Source organism: Leptodactylus fuscus, chromosome 7 (genome assembly GCF_031893055.1).
Source record: "Leptodactylus fuscus isolate aLepFus1 chromosome 7, aLepFus1.hap2, whole genome shotgun sequence".
NCBI lineage: Eukaryota > Metazoa > Chordata > Amphibia > Anura > Leptodactylidae > Leptodactylus > Leptodactylus fuscus.
This window is the reverse complement of record NC_134271.1, coordinates 15,709,350-15,731,482: the sequence shown is the minus strand read 5'-3', so window position 1 is coordinate 15,731,482 and position 22,133 is coordinate 15,709,350. Positions and strand designations below refer to the sequence as shown.

The 22,133-nt window shown below is 41.8% G+C and overlaps 1 protein-coding gene across 2 annotated transcripts in view; it reads left to right on the top strand.

The window, feature by feature from the left end:
- The window catches only part of TSPAN18 (tetraspanin 18), an 80,435-nt gene extending 58,302 nt beyond the window's left edge, over positions 1–22,133 (top strand). For both annotated transcript variants that reach the window (XM_075281213.1, XM_075281211.1), the window contains exons 3-9: positions 18,275–18,350; positions 19,171–19,365; positions 19,824–19,898; positions 20,579–20,677; positions 20,889–21,047; positions 21,435–21,518; positions 21,674–22,133. In XM_075281213.1, the coding sequence (XP_075137314.1) occupies positions 18,288–18,350; positions 19,171–19,365; positions 19,824–19,898; positions 20,579–20,677; positions 20,889–21,047; positions 21,435–21,518; positions 21,674–21,721 (723 nt within the window). In that variant the 5' untranslated portion in view covers positions 18,275–18,287 and the 3' untranslated portion in view covers positions 21,722–22,133. The remainder of the gene's footprint in view (positions 1–18,274; positions 18,351–19,170; positions 19,366–19,823; positions 19,899–20,578; positions 20,678–20,888; positions 21,048–21,434; positions 21,519–21,673) is intronic.

Sequence of the window (22,133 nt, the reverse complement as noted above, 5' to 3'; positions counted from 1 at the left end):
CTTGTACATAGGAGCAGTATTATAGTAGCTATATTCTTGTACATAGGAGGTAGTATTATAGTAGTTATAGTCTTGTACATAGGAGTAGTATTATAGTAGTTATATTCTTGTACATAGTAGGTAGTATTATAGTAGTTATATTCTTGTACATAGGAGCAGTATTATAGTAGTTATATTCTTGTACATAGTAGGTAGTATTATAGTAGTTATATTCTTGTACATAGTAGGTAGTATTATAGTAGTTATATTCTTGTACATAGGAGCAGTATTATAGTAGTTATATTCTTGTACATAGGAGCAGTATTATAGTAATTATATTCTTGTACATAGGAGCAGTATTATAGTAGTTATATTCTTGTACATAGGAGCAGTATTATAGTAGCTATATTCTTGTACATAGGAGGTAGTATTATAGTAGTTATAGTCTTGTACATAGGAGTAGTATTATAGTAGTTATATTCTTGTACATAGTAGGTAGTATTATAGTAGTTATATTCTTGTACATAGGAGCAGTATTATAGTAGTTATATTCTTGTACATAGTAGGTAGTATTATAGTAGTTATATTCTTGTACATAGGAGAAGTATTATAGTAGTTATATTCTTGTACATAGGAGCAGTATTATAGTAATTATATTCTTGTACATAGGAGCAGTATTGTAGTAGTTATATTCTTGTACATAGGAGCAGTATTATAGTAGTTATATTCTTGTACATAGTAGGTAGTATTATAGTAGTTATATTCTTGTACATAGGAGCAGTATTATAGTAGTTATATTCTTGTACATAGGAGCAGTATTATAGTAATTATATTCTTGTACATAGGAGCAGTATTGTAGTAGTTATATTCTTGTACATAGGAGCAGTATTATAGTAGTTATATTCTTGTACATAGGAGCAGTATTATAGTAGTTATATTCTTGTACATAGGAGCAGTATTATAGTAGTTATATTCTTGTACATAGGGGCAGTATTATAGTAGTTATATTCTTGTACATAGGAGCAGTATTATAGTAGTTATATTCTTGTACATAGGGGGCAGTATTATAGTAGTTATATTCTTGTACATAGGAGCAGTATTATAGTAGTTATATTCTTGTACATAGGAGCAGTATTATAGTAGCTATATTCTTGTACATAGGAGGAGTATTATAGTAGTTATAGTCTTGTACATAGGAGCAGTATTATAGTAGTTATAGTCTTGTACATAGGAGCAGTATTATAGTAGCTATATTCTTGTACATAGGAGGAGTATTATAGTAGTTATAGTCTTGTACATAGGAGTAGTATTATAGTAGTTATATTCTTGTACATAGGAGCAGTATTATAGTAGTTATATTCTTGTACATAGGAGGAGTATTATAGTAGTTATAGTCTTGTACATAGGAGTAGTATTATAGTAGTTATATTCTTGTACATAGTAGGTAGTATTATAGTAGTTATATTCTTGTACATAGGAGCAGTATTATAGTAGTTATATTCTTGTACATAGTAGGTAGTATTATAGTAGTTATATTCTTGTACATAGTAGGTAGTATTATAGTAGTTATATTCTTGTACATAGGAGAAGTATTATAGTAGTTATATTCTTGTACATAGGAGCAGTATTGTAGTAATTATATTCTTGTACATAGGAGCAGTATTGTAGTAGTTATATTCTTGTACATAGGAGCAGTATTATAGTAGTTATATTCTTGTACATAGGAGCAGTATTATAGTAGTTATATTCTTGTACATAGGAGCAGTATTATAGTAGTTATATTTTTGTACATAGGGGCAGTATTATAGTAGTTATATTCTTGTACATAGGAGCAGTATTATAGTAGTTATAGTCTTGTACATAGGGGCAGTATTATAGTAGTTATATTCTTGTACATAGGAGTAGTATTATAGTAGTTATATTCTTGCACATAGGGGCAGTATTATAGTAGTTATATTCTTGTACATAGGGTCAGTATTATAGTAGTTATATTCTTGTACATAGGAGCAGTATTATAGTAGTTATATTCTTGTACATAGGAGGTAGTATTATAGTAGTTATATTCTTGTACATAGGAGTAGTATTATAGTAGTTATATTCTTGTACATAGGGGCAGTATTATAGTAGTTATATTCTTGTACATAGGAACAGTATTATAGTAGTTATATTCTTGTACATAGGAGGTAGTATTATAGTAGTTATAGTCTTGTACATAGGGGCAGTATTATAGTAGTTATATTCTTGTACATAGGGGCAGTATTATAGTAGTTATATTCTTGTACATAGGAGTAGTATTATAGTAGTTATATTCTTGTACATAGGAGCAGTATTATAGTAGTTATATTCTTGTACATAGGAGCAGTATTATAGTAGTTATATTCTTGTACATAGGGGGCAGTATTATAGTAGTTATATTCTTGTACATAGGAGCAGTATTATAGTAGTTATATTCTTGTACATAGGAGCAGTATTATAGTAGTTATATTCTTGTACATAGGAGGTAATTTTTATTAGTAAAAACAAAACAAAAATACATTACATTCCAGCAGAATTAATAACTAATTAATAATAATAATAATAATAATAATATAACATAAATCAGACATGTCTGTCAGATAACAAAAATGAGAATCACTTTAACTTAAGAGTCCATTGCTGGCAGGATAAAGAGGGGGGAAAAATAAATAAATCCATAAATAAATGAACAGACTTATTTGCAGTGTTATCAGAATATTCAGCAATCGATATATACATTTCTCCACAATTTTACATTATCAGACTTTTTTCTGACCTCCAGAGACTTTATCCACCTCAGTTCAGACATGATATATGTGACAGCGGTCATATGACGGAAGGGCTCTCTGTGTAGGGACACCTGGGTCCTTGTATGCCAGTGATAATATTTGATGACAGTAATAATAATATACAGGGTCTCCCGGTTAATGTCACCTATATTAGTTGGGATGCCATATATGATTTCGGGGTATTTGAGTGATTGTAATCGGGGAATTTTCAGCCTCCGGGATATTTCCTGCCAGATCTTTCGCCCTCCCCCGCACTCTGATATAAAATGTGCCATGGTCTCCTCCTGCTGACAACCTAATGGACATGCCCGATCTGTCACACTGAGATGCTTTAAGTTGCCTCTTACAAAAAGTTTCCCATGCAGAGATAGCCAGGCAATGTCAAAGAACTTTGCAGGGAGCCTCAGACCAGTGAGGAGCCTCAGACTATCCTGCAGGGTTGTAGATGTACAGTCCCTCAATGCCGGCTGGAGACAATAGAAGGTCTTACATACCCTGGTGTATAGATCTCTCCTGGTCTTACTCACCAGATAGGTCTTTTCAATACCCCATTTTTTTAGGCACCTTATGCCATAGTCCAGATACTGGGGGAGGTAGTCACGAGTCGATCGACCCCTCTTAAGGCTGCCGCCTCGCACCCAGGATTCTGCAAAAGGCAATATCCAGTCCCTGATACTATTTACCCACAGGGAGCTGTTATCTGAGTCCAGGCAACCAAAATTTACTTTTAGAAACATGGAGTCAAAAAACACCCTTGGATTTAACATATCCAGCCCACCCTCTCTCCTCTGTAGGTAGGTTATCCCTCTTTTTACTGGGTTCAACCTGTTCCCCCACAAAAGTTGGAAGAACAGGCTAAAGAGCCTAGCGGAGAAAGATTCTGGCAAAGGAAAGACAACAGAGACGTACAAGAAGACAGGGACCAGGTAAGTCTTCAACATTTTAACCCTTTCTCTATAGGTCAGCCTCCAGTTCTTCCATCGCTGAACCTTTGCATTTCCGGATTCCAACTTTTCTTCCCAATTTAGTCTGCAATTATCATCCCTCCCGAATTTCACCCCAAGGATCTTAATATAGGAGGAGGCCTGGGCAAACTGCGGCAGATCAAATGTAGGACCAGTATGACCCGTCCAGAGAGCTTGACTCTTCTCAAGGTTGACAAGAGACCCGGAGGCCTCTGAGTAACTTCTGATGGCTGCAGACAACATCTCCACCTCACGAGGCTCAGATATCACCACAGTCACATCATCCGCGTAGGCAACAACTCTCAGGGGCAAGCAGTGGGGGACCGGCGCCCCCTGAAAATCACACTCCTGCAGTGACCTAAGAAACGGGTCTATGGCAAACACATACAGTAATGGACTCAGTGGGCAACCTTGTCTCACCCCTGCCTCAACCCTGAAAGCATCACCCTGCCAACCATTAATCAGAGGAAAGCTCTCCGCCTCACGGTACAAAGTTCTCAGCCAATCCACAAATTGTCCCGGAATACCGTACTTTGTCAAAGTCGCCCATAGATACTCATGGTCTACTCTGTCAAAGGCCTTAGCCTGGTCAAGACTCACAACATATCTCCCACACCTCAGAGCTTTACATCTCTCAAACATCTCCCTTATCGAGATAACTGCTCCAGAGATGTTCCGCCCTTTAACTGTGCCAAACTGTGAGCCTGCCAACAGTGCCGGGGACAAACAAACTAATCTAGAGAACAGAATTTTTGCAAGAATCTTCCTATCGACATTCAAGAGGGCAATCGGCCTCCAGTTCTTGATGTCACTAGGCTCTTTACCTTTAGACAGCAGGATCAGGGAGGACACTCTCATGGATGGAGGCATCAGGTGGTTTTCTAGACTAGTTTTGTATACATCCACGAGAATTGGTGCCAAGAGGTCTCGGAATTTCTTATAGAACTCAGCTGTAATCCCATCTGGACCTGGTGCCTTCTTCAGATGTAACTTATCTATGGCCTCTTTCACCTCTTCCACTGTTAACTCTGCTGTCAAAGGAGAAAAGTCCAAATCATTAGTATCAGGACCTGGAGTTGCCTCCAAGAATTGAGCCACCTTCTCTCTATCCAAAACCTTCTTCTGAAACAAGTCAGCATAGTAAGTTCTCACCACCCCCAGGATACCCTCCCGAGACTCCTGTAACACACCCTGGGAGTCAGTGAGACCTGTGACCGATTTATTTGCCACCCGCTCCCTGCAATTCTCAAAAGGATCCGGAGCCCCTAAGGACCCATAATCCCGTTCAAGAACCAGGGATGTATACCTGCGGTACTGATACTGACTGATCTCAGATTTCAGCCGGTCAATCTTCTGTTGGTTATCCCCGCCCGCCGAATAGAGTGACTCTAATTCTTTCCGCAGCCTGAGATACTGGCTATATTTACTCTTCCCCTTCTTAACTGACAGTCTCCTTAAGAGGGATCTGATCTCCTCCTTGACATCCTCCCACCAGTCTGCCATGTTATCATAAAACACCACTCTCTCAAGCTGGTTCTGAAATAGAGAGTGGACACAACTCCGGACACAGTCATCGTCCAAGAGGCTGGAATTCAGCTTCCATAGGCCTCTCCCAATATCAGGGCGTTTTGTGGAGCCCAAGCAAAAATACAAAGCCAGATGATCAGAATAAGGGACTGTCTTTTCACTTTTCTCACTAACATGCTCAGCGGGACTGACCAGAGCTAAGTCTATCCGACTGCATCTACCAGCGCAGGAGTAAGTGAATTTTGGTTTCCTACCACCCTCAGTAAACACATCAGACAGACCAGCCTGTGAAATAATTCTGCTTAAGACCTTGCAGTCCCTGGTGAGAGGCCGACCAGTAGGTCTGTCACTGGATGACATGGTGGCATTGAAGTCCCCTGCCATGACTACCGGAACAGATGTAAACAAGTACTGCTTGACTTCATCAAACAGACGTGCCCTTTCCATCACCGACTGCGGTGGACCATAGATATTAATGAGTCGGAGCCTTCTGCCTCGGATGGTAACTTCTAAAACCAGGCACCTCCCCATCAGAACCTCAGTGAATCTGTGTATGGTGACATCAGGGGTGTTAAACAGTATAGAAACCCCGGCATAAGGTTCCACAGCCAGAGACCAGAAGGACGGGCCAGATTTCCATTCTCTCTCTGCTTCTCGTATTAGTCCTAAAGTATTTAAACGGGTTTCTTGTAAGAAATAGACATCGGCATCAAGATATCTCAGATGTTCATACACTGCGTGTCTTGTCCTCCTTGCTCGGATGCTATTCACATTACTAGAGATAACTTTAAGATAGAAACCTGCCATCAGAACAACTAGGAATATGAGAAACAGAGAGATGGGTCCCATTGTCATAGGTCAGAGTCAGAGGTGTCCTGGTGACCAGCTGTTTCCATGTCTGATTCGGACTGCCCCTCATCTCGGTGGGGTCTCCTCTTATTGGGAGGATCGCCCTCTGGCTCCTCCTCATACTCCGCCATCATTCGTGAGAGTTCTCTGTCTAGTTCTGCTTCTCCGTCTGACTCTGATAGGACACTAAATCTATTCCCCGTTGCAGTGACCTCGCCTGCACTACTTACTCTCATCTTTGTGGGCTTTTCTACCGTGGTCCACTCACCCTCAGGCTTACGGCTGGCTTTATCCTTCTTCCTCCTTTTATTATTGTTGGATGATCGGGCAGGAGAAGAGACGACCACTGAGGGTTGTACAACCTGCTCGACAACCTCCATGGTCGTCTCAATGGGACCTGACTCGGCCTGGTCTTGGGTGGTATCACCTGTATGTGGTTGAGGCTCCGCCTCCGTGACTACTGACCCTGACAATAGCGCCTCCTCCTCCTCCTGTATGTCATCAGCCGCTGCCAGCAAGTCCTCATCAGGGCTATCCTTACAGATGTTATGCCAGGCATCAGGACAATCTCTGTGGGGGTGACCGATCCTACCGCACAGGTTACACCTAATGCTTTGGCATGTGGCACTCACGTGGCCCATTTCATTACATAGGCTACACTTTACCATGGAGCATACACTGGCCACATGGCCGGCCTTCCCACACTTGAAGCACCGGCGAGGCTGACCCGCATAGAAGCAGATCCCTTTTTCTCGGCCTATAAAGAACGAATTGGGCAGATGTTGGGTTATGTTGTTCTGCTGACGCAACTTCACCAGGACCCTCCACCCACCGGTCCAGACCCCGTCTTCATCCCTGTTCTTACTAAGATCGGACATGAGGTCACAATGCCTCCTGAGCCAGATGACAATATCCTGAGGGGGAACGGCTTCATTCCAAAATACAATTGTGACAGAGGCTGTATCTGGCCTAGAGATGGGGATGAAACTGAACTTATCCCAACCTTCCGTATCTCTCAACCTGGTGAGATTGGCCCAGAACCGGTCCAGATCAGACATCAGCTTAAAACTAACATCATACCCCTGGCGGTCAGGAAGGTTTATGACGGCCAGGATATCAGTCGGCACAAAGCCCATCTGGGTACATAGGAGCTCTCGGACCACAAACCTCCTATCCGGCAGATCCTCCTTGGCACCTCCGTGCCTAAACCTGACTACATTCCTCCTCCTGAAAGCCTGGCCTGTATAATTGGAGTTTGATGCAAAAGATGGAGCACCGCGGCTCCAGGCATTCCCTGAGGAGGTACGGCCGGATCCGCCATCTTGGCGTGTTTGTGGGCGCTGTGTGGGCTGCTGAGCACCTGTACCATGTGGTTCTGCTACTGTGCGAGTATCCAGAGGGGGAAAGTCCTGCACACTGGACTGTCCTGTGTCCGCCCCACCATCAACCTCTATGTCTGCAATATCACCAGACTCCAGAGACTGGACTGCAGAGGGGTCTGACGCCATAGATCGTGAAGGATCCCCCCCAGAAACACCTTCCCCTGCTGGGCCGTTATCACATACAGGAATATCCATAATATCAGGCACATTAGTCAGACAATCAGCGGCAGCAGAGTCCTGCACAGCAGAGTCCATATTAGTATTATAGTCAGCGGCAGCAGAGTCCTGCATAGCAGAGTCCATATTACCACTACAGTCAGCGGCAGCAGAGTCCTGCACAACAGAGTCCACAACCTGTAACCCCAAATATGTTACTCCCCCAGTACCTTCAGGTAAGAGTCCATAGTCCTGCTGCAATGACTTGTCTCCTGGGACTTGTGGTGTCTGCACAGCTGCTACTTCATTACCATTAGGCAGGGGTCCATGACCTGGTTGCAAAGTGCTGGTTGCTGGGACTTGTGGTGCCTTGCTGAGAATTGCTGCAGGTTTTTGCTGTTGCTGAACACTGGTCGCTTTCCCGTACAAATTCCCTTCCTTAAAAGGGAAACTTGCTGGCTGCAGAACTGGTTTTACATGGGACTGCTGGCTGCCACCTTGAGAGGGTTCAGACCCAGCTTTAGCACAAGGTGATGGTGACTTCTGGTATTCCTGGAACCGCTGCTGGTTTCTGTACGATTCTCCCACCGGTCCCATTTGCTCCAGTACAGTCTCGGTCTCCCGTACGTTCTCGGCGAGCTCTTTCGCCAGTGCGCTCAGCTTCCTGTCCAGTAACACCAGTTTCTCAGGGCATGCAGACTTTTTTAGATTATACGCACATTCAATCTGTCTCTGCAGATATATTTTACTGGCCTTCAATGTCTCCAGTCGCTTGACCAGTGCTGGTATCTCATCTGCCAGGCGCAGTTCTGGTGCTCGCTCAGTAGCTGTGACAGTCTGTGCATTGTTGGAGAGCTTTGCAGGTTGGTTACCCCCAGTATGGCTTCTGGTTGGTGTAGCCTGTGATTTCTGACATGCTACGGCTGTTGTCACTGCCATGGGCCCACAATGTCCAGACTGGGGACTATGTCCCAGTTTATTTCCAGTGACTGTACTGCTGGTACCTTGAAGCTTCCCCGCTGGTCTCCCTTTGATCTCCTCCACTGCCTTCACTACATTTTTGTAGTTACCGCTTCCAGATCTTGTCCGCTCAGACCGTACCAATACAGACTGCTGCATGTTCTCCTGCATGGTCTGCTTCTCCAGGGATGTTCTCCTCTGTCTGCAGGAGGGTGGGGTGGACTGGACACCTGCAACCTGCAATGGAGTCTGCACAGGCTGCAAAGTGTGCTCCTTACATTCAACCATTTTGCTTGGTTGTTGCACCGTACTACTGCTTGCTTCCGTTACTTCTTCCTTTACAACTTTCTTCCCATCTTGGCTTGCTGCACTAGGACTGCTGACACACTGGACACGATTCCCATTACTGGGGACTTTAGGATTTCCATCCATTTTTTTAGTTGTCTGGGAATTGCTTCCCAGAGAAGGCCTTGGAGCCTGGGCCTTGGCAGGGGAACTTCCCCACCCAGGGCGGCCCCGCCCTGGGCTATCTCCAGACATCAGGAGCCTCAGGAGAGCTACAAAAACACGTCCTCACAGCTAGGAGGTAGTATTATAGTAGTTATATTCTTGTACATAGGAGGTAGTATTATAGTAGTTATATTCTTGTACATAGGAGTAGTATTATAGTAGTTATATTCTTGTACATAGGAGTAGTATTATAGTAGTTATATTCTTGTACATAGGAGGTAGTATTATAGTAGTTATATTCTTGTACATAGGAGTAGTATTATAGTAGTTATATTCTTGTACATAGGAGCAGTATTATAGTAGTTATATTCTTGTACATAGGAGTAGTATTATGGTAGTTATATTCTTGTACATAGGAGCAGTATTATAGTAGTTATATTCTTGTACATAGGAGCAGTATTATAGTAGTTATATTCTTGTACATAGGAGTAGTATTATGGTAGTTATATTCTTGTACATAGGAGCAGTATTATAGTAGTTATATTCTTGTACATAGGAGTAGTATTATAGTAGTTATATTCTTGTACATAGGAGCAGTATTATAGTAGTTATATTCTTGTACATAGGAGTAGTATTATAGTAGTTATATTCTTGTACATAGGGGCAGTATTATAGTAGTTATATTCTTGTACATAGGGGCAGTATTATAGTAGTTATATTCTTGTACATAGGAGTAGTATTATAGTAGTTATATTCTTGTACATAGGAGCAGTATTATAGTAGTTATATTCTTGTACATAGGAGCAGTATTATAGTAGTTATATTCTTGTACATAGGGGGCAGTATTATAGTAGTTATATTCTTGTACATAGGAGCAGTATTATAGTAGTTATATTCTTGTACATAGGAGCAGTATTATAGTAGCTATATTCTTGTACATAGGAGGTAGTATTATAGTAGTTATAGTCTTGTACATAGGAGTAGTATTATAGTAGTTATATTCTTGTACATAGTAGGTAGTATTATAGTAGTTATATTCTTGTACATAGGAGCAGTATTATAGTAGTTATATTCTTGTACATAGTAGGTAGTATTATAGTAGTTATATTCTTGTACATAGTAGGTAGTATTATAGTAGTTATATTCTTGTACATAGGAGCAGTATTATAGTAGTTATATTCTTGTACATAGGAGCAGTATTATAGTAATTATATTCTTGTACATAGGAGCAGTATTATAGTAGTTATATTCTTGTACATAGGAGCAGTATTATAGTAATTATATTCTTGTACATAGGAGCAGTATTGTAGTAGTTATATTCTTGTACATAGGAGCAGTATTATAGTAGTTATATTCTTGTACATAGGAGCAGTATTATAGTAGTTATATTCTTGTACATAGGGGGCAGTATTATAGTAGTTATATTCTTGTACATAGGAGCAGTATTATAGTAGTTATATTCTTGTACATAGGAGCAGTATTATAGTAGCTATATTCTTGTACATAGGAGGTAGTATTATAGTAGTTATAGTCTTGTACATAGGAGTAGTATTATAGTAGTTATATTCTTGTACATAGTAGGTAGTATTATAGTAGTTATATTCTTGTACATAGGAGCAGTATTATAGTAGTTATATTCTTGTACATAGTAGGTAGTATTATAGTAGTTATATTCTTGTACATAGTAGGTAGTATTATAGTAGTTATATTCTTGTACATAGGAGCAGTATTATAGTAGTTATATTCTTGTACATAGGAGCAGTATTATAGTAATTATATTCTTGTACATAGGAGCAGTATTGTAGTAGTTATATTCTTGTACATAGGAGCAGTATTATAGTAGTTATATTCTTGTACATAGGAGCAGTATTATAGTAGTTATATTCTTGTACATAGGAGCAGTATTATAGTAGTTATAGTCTTGTACATAGGGGCAGTATTATAGTAGTTATATTCTTGTACATAGGAGCAGTATTATAGTAGTTATATTCTTGTACATAGGGGGCAGTATTATAGTAGTTATATTCTTGTACATAGGAGCAGTATTATAGTAGTTATATTCTTGTACATAGGAGCAGTATTATAGTAGTTATATTCTTGTACATATGAGGTAGTATTATAGTAGTTATATTCTTGTACATAGGAGCAGTATTATAGTAGTTATAGTCTTGTACATAGGGGCAGTATTATAGTAGTTATATTCTTGTACATAGGAGCAGTATTATAGTAGTTATATTCTTGTACATAGGAGTAGTATTATAGTAGTTATATTCTTGTACATAGGAGCAGTATTATAGTAGTTATATTCTTGTACATAGGAGCAGTATTATAGTAGTTATATTCTTGTACATATGAGGTAGTATTATAGTAGTTATATTCTTGTACATAGGGGGCAGTATTATAGTAGTTATATTCTTGTACATAGGAGCAGTATTATAGTAGTTATATTCTTGTACATAGGAGCAGTATTATAGTAGTTATATTCTTGTACATAGGAGCAGTATTATAGTAGTTATATTCTTGTACATAGGAGCAGTATTATAGTAGTTATATTCTTGTACATAGGAGTAGTATTATAGTAGTTATATTCTTGTACATAGGAGCAGTATTATAGTAGTTATATTCTTGTACATAGGAGCAGTATTATAGTAGTTATATTCTTGTACATATGAGGTAGTATTATAGTAGTTATATTCTTGTACATAGGGGGCAGTATTATAGTAGTTATATTCTTGTACATAGGAGCAGTATTATAGTAGTTATATTCTTGTACATAGGAGCAGTATTATAGTAGTTATATTCTTGTACATAGGAGCAGTATTATAGTAGTTATATTCTTGTACATAGGAGCAGTATTATAGTAGTTATAGTCTTGTACATAGGGGCAGTATTATAGTAGTTATATTCTTGTACATAGGAGCAGTATTATAGTAGTTATATTCTTGTACATAGGAGTAGTATTATAGTAGTTATATTCTTGTACATAGGAGCAGTATTATAGTAGTTATATTCTTGTACATAGGAGCAGTATTATAGTAGTTATATTCTTGTACATATGAGGTAGTATTATAGTAGTTATATTCTTGTACATAGGAGCAGTATTATAGTAGTTATATTCTTGTACATAGGAGCAGTATTATAGTAGTTATATTCTTGTACATAGGAGCAGTATTATAGTAGTTATATTCTTGTACATAGGAGCAGTATTATAGTAGTTATATTCTTGTACATAGGAGCAGTATTATAGTAGTTATATTCTTGTACATATGAGGTTGTATTATAGTAGTTATATTCTTGTACATAGGAGCAGTATTATAGTAGTTATATTCTTGTACATAGGAGCAGTATTATAGTAGTTATATTCTTGTACATAGGAGCAGTATTATAGTAGTTATATTCTTGTACATATGGGGCAGTATTATAGTAGTTATATTCTTGTACATAGGAGTAGTATTATAGTAGTTATTTTCTTGTACATAGGAGGTAGTATTATAGTAATTATATTCTTGTACATAGGAGCAGTATTATAGTAGTGTGTGTATCTATCTATCTATCTATCTATCTATCTATCTATTTATCCATCCATCCATATATACATACAATGGCAGTATATCAGTAATAAAATACATCCTGGCACTCTGTACTGTCCTCCTCATGCCGGTACTTAGAGGCTGATCTTTGACTTGTTGTCCTCCGGGTATATCTCTCTCTGCTGATCCATATGCTCTTCTGGTCAGTTTGGTCCATGCTCTCGTGCCTCTCCTGCTACTCTAGGTGATGGGTTACAGTTGGTCGGTGACATCTGGCTCACACATGCCATTCCCAGGAGGACCTCTGCAGCTGTCATGGCCTCTCCGCTCAGTGCCCTTCCAGACCTCTCCTGTGGCTGAGGGCACCAAGTCCAGCGCTGGTATTGTCAATATGTTCGACTACAAATGCACGGCTGGATTAAAATTCCCATGGCAGAACCTAAGACGAGCTACTAGCGGCCTGTAAATACAACTCCCCTCCATGTCTTCTTGTTTGAAGACTTTTATTAATGTATTTGGCCCTCTCAGAGCTACAGGGGGTGATGGGAACCTGATGACAACCACTCTGCACATCATTGTATTCCTTTTCTCTCTCTTACTGCTTGGTGTCAGTCTAAACTGCAGATTTGGAATTCTATTCGGAGTGCAAATTACAGCTTTCTGCTCATCAGTGTACGCTGTAATTCTCTTTATGTTTTCGCTCTTTATTTAGTAATTATCATCATTTACGTTTATTATCGCGGTTTATTTCTTAATTTAAGGTTTTTTTTTTAACGTTTTTCTGCAGAATTTCTCCACTTTCCGTTAGACTTGTCTGGTATTTCTGCTCTGTGATTACACAATACCAATTAAGACTTGCTGAGAGGCCGTGCGGGCCGCTGTAATAGATTTGTTTTGTGTGTTACATAAATTGCCATGGAAACAAAGTATGTTCTATTTTTGTATCAAACGGCAAAAAAGCACCTCCACTTAATTCCCCCCTTGCAGGACAAGTGCTTGAGCTCTTGACTATAAGCTTTACCGCCACGAGGGCTGCGCGTTAACAGTATAGATGCCAACCTCAGATTTCCAAGCTGGCACAGGCAGATGTAGCAGAGCTGAGTTTGTCACATGTAGCGAACCCAGTGACTGCATAGGATAGGCGGTGTCCAAGGGACAAGATTGGGGTCGCCGCCCCTTTTACAGGTAACCACTTACAGTATATCAATATCAAAATGTGCCCTTTAATTAAAGGGGAAGTGTAAATTGGGAGTGTGATCGGGGGTCGGAACCAGCCCTGAACCACCAGGTCCAGCTTCAAAAAGTTTAATGTTAACACTTCATTGACCTTTACAAAATACAGATTCCTGTGGCTCCCCTTAAAGGGGTATTCTGGGTTACAGCTATTGATATGGGTTACTTATATTAGATCTGTGTCACCCTTCCCCATTGATTATCTGTTCTCAGTAGCTAATCTACAGAAATTGGAGCAGGAAGCAGACGGCGCCGTTCTCTGTATAGTGGCTGAAATGAGGCATTGCAGTTCAGTTCTCATTAAAGTGAATGGAGCTGATCTGCAATAACCTAATCTGGCCACTATACAGAGAACGGCGCTGTCTGCTTCCTGTTCCAATTTCGGTATATTAGCTGCTGATTGATAGGCGTTGGACCCTCACCGATTCGTCGCAGATTTAAAGGGGGTTTTCCAGGTTACAGATATTGATAACATATCCTAAAGGCCCTGGCATCTTCTAGTGCTAGCTTTGGGTCACAAAATACTTACATTTCTAAATGAAATGTGGCTATATCTTCTGCAAAGTGACAACCTCAGCTCTGCTACATCCCTATATAATATCACTTTCCTTCTTTTTAGCTGTCTGCTTGGGTTAAGGTTTCTGAATCTCGTACCTTTCACAACAAATTCCTTCTCCTCCGGGACTTGTTGAGGTTTTGTAAGCCTCGTGTCTCACAATAGATCAATAAGGGCCCTTTACTCGGGGCCCCTAGGGACTGTTAATACCTGGTTATTGGATGGGCCATTATTTAGGGAATTAAAGGTCAGATATTGATGGCTGGGATACGGGCGCTCTGAGCTTGTTACTTTTGGGTGCAGATTGGCTTCTATTGTTATGGCAGAGGGGATTTAAAGGTCTTGTAAGGGGTTAATGTCCGTCGGGGTTATAAGTCCTGTTACATTGTAAAATTTGTCCTTTGTCCCCCTTTAGTTTTTCAATTCAGAATTATTTTTTTTGCTATCTCTATCTATCTATCCTATCTATCTATCTATCTATCTATCTATCTATCTATCTATCTATCTATCTATCTAACATAGGACACTTCACACTTTGCACCTGCTCTTGGTGCATGATGAATTATTGGCCGCACCAGTTACATATAGGGGGCAGCCTCGGGGTCACTGAGAGTGTTTGAAGCTGGGGAGCAAACCTGTCGGGGTCAGGCCTCAGGGGTCGGGCGGCAGTCCTGGAGGAGTCCTCTGTAGTACACAATGGGATGCTTGAGCTGATGTAACAGCGGTTCAGGGATACAAATGTAGCAGAGCTGAGGTTGTACAACTTGTGGCCTTACATAGGACTGCAGGATATAGATATGAGATAGATAGATAGATAGATAGATAGATAGATAGATAGATAGATATGAGATAGATAGATAGATAGATATGAGATAGATAGATAGATAGATAGATATGAGATAGATAGATAGATAGATAGATAGATAGATAGATAGATAGATAGATAGATAGATAGATAGGAGAGATAGATAGATAGATAGATAGGAGATAGAAGAGATAGATAGATAGATAGATAGATAGATAGATAGATAGATAGAAGAGATAGATAGAAGAGATAGATAGATAGATAGATAGATAGATAGATAGATAGATAGATGGAATAGTGAAGGCCCTGCCTCTGATTGATCTGGTCATACACCGTCCTCCATGTCTTGCTGCGGCTCGGTGAGATAGAATTACATTTCAGCTCATTATTACCCGAGTTATTTTACCGTCCACATTTAGCATCTACCCCGCACAGGCCTGACATCTATACATTAAGCCCCCTCTGGCGCACCCTCCACCATGTACGTTTTCTCTATTACTACATCTGCCCGCACTTCCCTCTGGTAATGGCGCATAAACAAGGCGCAGAGCGGCGCGCGGCCCCTATAACACGCCATGTAATGTACCCCCCCGACCTTCTGGGCTAAAAGCTTTTCATTACTGCTGATGGGAGGCCGGCCGGTAATTACACAGAGTAGTCGCGGCCGCCGCGGCTTTACTGCATTGTTTGTTTAATGGAGGACTATTTTATTGACTTGCTCAGTAATTGGATGCATTTTTCTGTTCTACGGGCCGAGCTGTAATGGCGCTCATGGTAGAGGAAGAGAGCGGGGAGGAATTATGGGTTTAATTTCTGATATTGGATATAATGGCGGAAAGTTCTTCTTGCTATAATAATACGTTTATTAATAGCTTCTGGTTTTCTCTTCTTTTCTCTTCTAAGTTTGTTTTCTATAAGGTGAGGTGGACTTTTTGCCCCAGGCGGAACCCTTGTCTTATTGCCCCAGGCGGCACCCTTGTCTTATTGCCCCAGGCGGCACCCTTGTCTTATTGCCCCAGGCGGCACCCTTGTCTTATTGCCCCAGGCGGCACCCTTGTCTTATTGCCCCAGGCGGCACCCTTGTCGTATTGCCCCAGGCGGCAGCCTTGTCTTATTGCCCCAGGCGGCAGCCTTGTCTTATTGCCCCAGGCGGCACCCTTGTCTTATTGCCCCAGGCGGCACCCTTGTCTTATTGCCCCAGGCGGCACCCTTGTCTTATTGCCCCAGGCGGCACCCTTGTCTTATTGCCCCAGGCGGCACCCTTGTCTTATTGCCCCAGGCGGCACCCTTGTCTTATTGCCCCAGGCGGCACCCTTGTCTTATTGCCCCAGGCGGCACCCTTGTCTTATTGCCCCAGGCGGCACCCTTGTCTTAATGCCCCAGGCGGCAGCCTTGTCCTATTGCCAGGGGTGTGATAAGGTGCCCATAGTAGGGTTTCCAGGAGGCGCCTTTCCAATCTTGATCTCTGAGGTCCAACCTGATCTAAATGGAATGAGTCTCTTCTCCAATAGGACTAGGGATGAGTATACAAATTTTCCAAAATTTTCAGGGCTCACCCAACCTGAAATGTTTGGAGTTTACCACTTACGAACCAATAGTTTACTTTGAGGTCTCTTCACACAGTAGTTCCAGTTTAAGATGAACTAGTTTGGTCCAAAACTACTGCTGCAAATATTAGCAAGACACATTTTGGAAGTTCTACCCAACACTACGTGGTACCATAGGCAGCTGCCTACTCTTTGTCCCGACTATGGTCGTCACAGCAAGACTGAGCAGGATTGGGGCTCCAATCTCTAAGGTAGTACAAGGACAGGAAGTCACCTATGCAATCTGCTGATTGGCTGCTGACTTACAACTTCCTGTCTGCCGAGAGTGGGGTAGGTAGGGTGCTACACTCTATTATGAGACTGGCACTATGGGTACTACCTAAAGTCCAGGTACAATAGGTATTAACCCATGCCTCAATTCTTTTTTTTGCTTGACCAATGTTGTCACACCTTGGCCACAGGAGGACCAAATTATCTGCTCCACTGTGAGAGGAGAGGGAGACTCCCCTTGCACAGGTCAGACGCCTGAAGACAATATTTTGGAGTTGCTATGATGGATTATTTGGTTCTGTTTCTCCATCCAGATAGGGGGGCTCTATAACTTTTGCAAAGTCCTCTCTCCCTGCTGTTGATCTACCGTATATAGCTTGAGGGATGTATTGTGCTCGCTCCCCGGGCTGTTTTCCCTTCTCTTGACCCTGCTTGTTGGAGATGATTGGAGTGCGGCATTAGAGGGGTCCGCGCCCTCTCGAGTGGCATTAGTGGGAGTCCATGATTACCAGATAATTCAGCGGGGGTACAGCGCCACTTACTGTGATTGAAGTACGGATTTTATCTGACGCCGCTTTCACCGCACTGACCTGCGCACAAGTACCAATCAGCTGTTTCCGTACCTCGCAACGCCGTCGCCACCGCACCTTCTCATACACGGTGTATATAATTACATTGCGGCATAATTAAGAGGTGTTCATGGATTAGCAGAACCGCAAGAGCTCCCTCCAAACAAGTCCTCAAGTCGTCCCCTTGTGTCAAGATGTTGACAATTGTATTCAGCCATTCTGTGTTCTATATTTGTGAAGGAAATCTCTGAGACCCTTGGAATCACCCAGCTTTCTAAGAATCCTGATCACCAAGTGGGTCTTGCTACAAAATTTGTAACAAGCGGCAACAACTAGGAGTCCGTTTACATTGAGAACAGGGATCAGCCAAGTAATATGTGATACTGAAGGTTATATTGTCGCATAGAATTATTTTGGGCTTTTGTGACTGTGACGTTGATTCTGTAAATACATGAATGGTATTTTTATCTATACAGAATGTATTTTGTGTTAGTGTAACACATTTGAGGTTAGGACATATTTTTGGCCCATAATAAGAATATTTTCCAGAAACAGCGCCACCCTTGTCCACAGGTTGTGTATGGTATTGCAGCTGAGCAACATTTATATTAATCGAATACCAGACATGGCGCTGTTCCGTACTGATAGCATTGCATGTGAATTGTGCTAATGAGCAATTTCCGTGTTTACAGGAGAACCGCCAAGATGGAGGGCGACAGTCTGAGCTGCGTCAAATACCTCATGTTCATCTTCAACTTCTTCATATTTGTGAGTATTTGTCGCTTCTCTTCTCGTGTAACTTACATTGATGTCCGTTTTCTGGCGTAAAAACGGCTCAGCTCCCATTATTTTTTATGAGAGGTTTTTCTCTTGCTAAACTTCAACCTTATGGTGGTCTCTCCCCAAGAAGTGACGATATCCCCCTAACCCTGTCTAAGCCTCTCACCTCTACCAGGTTAGTCTTCTCTACACCGGGCTGATGAGATGCAATAACATCGAAACGGCCGTCCTCGGTTGAGAGACTATACCTGGTAATAATCCCAGCATCATTGCAAAACAAAGGCCTCTTGGAAGGTCGAGCATGATGTTAAAGGGAGCAGCCTTTATTGGGCTATTTCACTGAGATTCTGTCTTCCTAATTACATCAGGGAAGACAGGCTTGCACATTCCAGTGAGCGCCCTCTATTGGTTTGCAACACTGAGGCACCTGACTTCCTAATTACATCATGGAAGACAGATTTGCATATTCTTCCTATTGAAGTTTGGTAAGAGAAAATCCTCCCATTGACTACAATGCATGCAGTACACCCCCTGCCTACACTACTAAAACCCGCCTTACAGCTAATGAAAAAATACCGAATAAGACACTAAATAGGTACGGGGTATAACTTCTGTAATTTGCTTAAAATTTCCATAACAGTAGCAAACTATACAATTAATAAAGGCCATGCCCCATGCTACAGCCACTCCTACATTTGCCGTGAAATTCGATTCACGAATCGCTCTATGATGGGCCCTCCCGGGTTGGCCTATTTGTGTGAGTGACCTCTATATTTTTCTAACCTGTGACTTTTCTCCCCCCCTCCAGCTCGGTGGATCCTTCCTGCTCGGACTTGGTCTTTGGGTGATCATTGACCCCACCGGTTTCCGGGAGATCATTGCCGCCAACCCCTTGATGTTTATGGGTGCCTATCTCCTCCTTGCTATGGGTGCCATGCTTTTCCTCCTTGGCTTCTTGGGATGCTGTGGAGCAATCCGTGAGAACAAGTGCCTTCTGCTCTTTGTAAGTAGCCATCCTCCATTACTTTACCGGTTCTTTAGATTGGGGCGGGGACATGGGTTTGGCATTTAAGGAAGACTCCGAGCAAAATGAACACACTGTTATACCTAGGGCAAGGGATGAGGAGCAGAATTGTGTGTGTAGTGAAGAGGTCACAGCTAGCCATTCCTACAGGTGATAGTAGGGTGCTGAGATTTGGACCCCTACCATTCTAATAGCCCATTGTAAGGGAATCCTTGAAAACCACCCCTTTAATAGAACACCAAACAGTGAATTCTTGCACCGTGATGGTTCCCTCATCTCTTGCACTAGGTATAATACAATGTATCAGGTTTGCCTAGAGTATTCCTTTATGTCCGATGTGTGTGTCTATAGGTAACAGGCTTGTAACATAATGGGCCAGTGCCACATTGAGCTCGGGCCACCACTGGGCCCTCTAACTGTATCTTTTTTTCTTTTAGTTTTTCATGTTTATCCTGGTCATTTTCCTTGCGGAGCTCTCAGCTGCTATTTTGGCCTTCCTCTTCCGGGAGAATGTAAGTTTTTAAGGGTCTCAGGATGTGGAGGGCAGCTGGGGAGGCCACAACTCTTATTCCTCTTCCCCCCCCCCCCCTGCAGCCACTCTGACTCTCATTGACATTGCCAAATTCCCTCTGCTTGGGCCAAAGGCCTGTTGCGTACATTGGATTCGGTCACATGATCTAGAGTCCGTGTCCGCCAAGGAGACAGTGGAAAGAGAGTATCGGCCTCCCCAGCTGCCCTCCACACAGGTACCTTCAATGTTTTGGAGGATCAGGGTGTATAATAGTAATTAAGTCAGTGCAGGGAATGTAATGGTAAGCTTTATTACTCTATAGATATCCCCAATATGCCAGCCTAATTTATTCATAAACATCAATTACGGCTGCTTTCTTCTTGAAACAGCGCCACCTCTGCCCATGTCTAATAGTGCAGTTCAACTTAATTAAAGGTAATGTTCAAGATTAGAAAATGATAGTTGCTTTCCTCTAAAAACATTGCCACCCCTGTCCGCTGGTGGTGTTTGGTATTGCAGCTTAGCTCCATTGAACTGAATAGGGCTTAGTTGCAATACCAGCTGTAGACATGCTTGGCACTGTTTGGAAGCCATGTTTTCCCAGTTGTGTATGATGATGTTACTAGTTTTGTGAATGTTCTGTTTATGGGCTACTTGTTGACATCCTGTTTTGTTCCACAGCTGACCAGAGACTTTTTCACCAAGGACCTAAAAAGACATTACCAGGGCAATAACAGCACCGATGTCTTCACATCAACGTGGAATTCTGTAATGATCACAGTGAGTATGATGTATAAACTATAATGGGAAACTGGGAAGAGGGGAACTGCGATGGGGTCTGACATGACCCCATGATTCTTGTACTATCTATAGAACTGCACGTACTCGTCACAAAGATACTAATATCCTCCTGTATACACAGACTGTCTATCCTATTGCAATATAATACCCATAATAACTGCATTCATCTATATTTTCCATTGCTGCACAGTTCGAATGCTGTGGAGTGAACGGACCGGAGGATTTTACTGGCGCTCTGCATACAATGAACGTTGTGCCCAAGGCCTGCTGCGTAAGAAACGTCCTGCAAAAAGATGGAGAAATCATCGGCAGTGAAGAATGCATGATGGGAAGAGAACTTAACAGACAGGTAAAGAGACAAATGTGGTCACCATCTGCCTTTGACTTTTAGATGGCTGCAATATATGAAACAAGGTGCATGCGGCATACGGGTGCCATACAAATGCAAATACAAAAGCTAGGTTTACTATATGTAGAATGAGAACAAGGTTCTTGGCATATACGTTCTCAGCGCTCTAGCAGAGCGCTACTGCAACTTTGTGTTTTCAGTTCACTGTAGACCCCCAATAGGCGTATACGAGCCTATATACTGCAGACAATCAGAAGTAACATGAACCGCGATGGGGTCTGACGTCACCCCAGAGATCCAGGGAAGGGACTATCTGCTCATTACACATTACTGCAGTAATATTTATAGAAATACAAATGGTATTCTGTTCTTTTTTTTTTATTTTAGGGATGTTACTCAACGATACTCAATTCCATGGAACCATACGTGTATATTGCTGGAGCATTAGCCATCGGGGTGTTGGCTGTTGAGGTAAGTACAAGGACTACCGTCTACATTTGCTGATGTTTATATGTAGTTTTTGTCAGTGGCCCCATCGGGTCCTTCACTATGGGACGAGTATATCTCCATACATTTGTAGTCCAATGCGACTTTCTCATACTCTTGCTTTTTTCCTCTCTTTACAGCTTTTCGCGATGATCTTTGCCATGTGCCTGTTCCGGGGCATACAGTAGTCGGACCACCGGCCAAGAACATTTTGTGCCAAATTGCGAGGGTTTCCTTACTCCCCCACAAAATCAAGAAAATCATCTTGTCTTAAAGCCTCCACTGCCAGAGGGTCTTGCACTACCCCTGGGGCCCTCAACAGGTGTTACTGTGAACACAATTTCTGACAAAGGACCCCTCGCTGTACCAGAGTATTAACTCTATCAAGACCCCCGGCCTGCGGTCACTGCACTGGAACTGACTCGCCTTGCAAGTATCAGCAGAGTATACATTGATCAGCACCCAATGTCCGATCTGTATATAAGAGACTGGTGATGAGATGTTTTCTGCCCCATGTGGCGGCAGTGGGGACTGCAGGGTAGTAAAGGCACTGTACCTTTCATCGTAGAGAGCAGTAGAAGTTTCCGTCCTGTGGTTTAT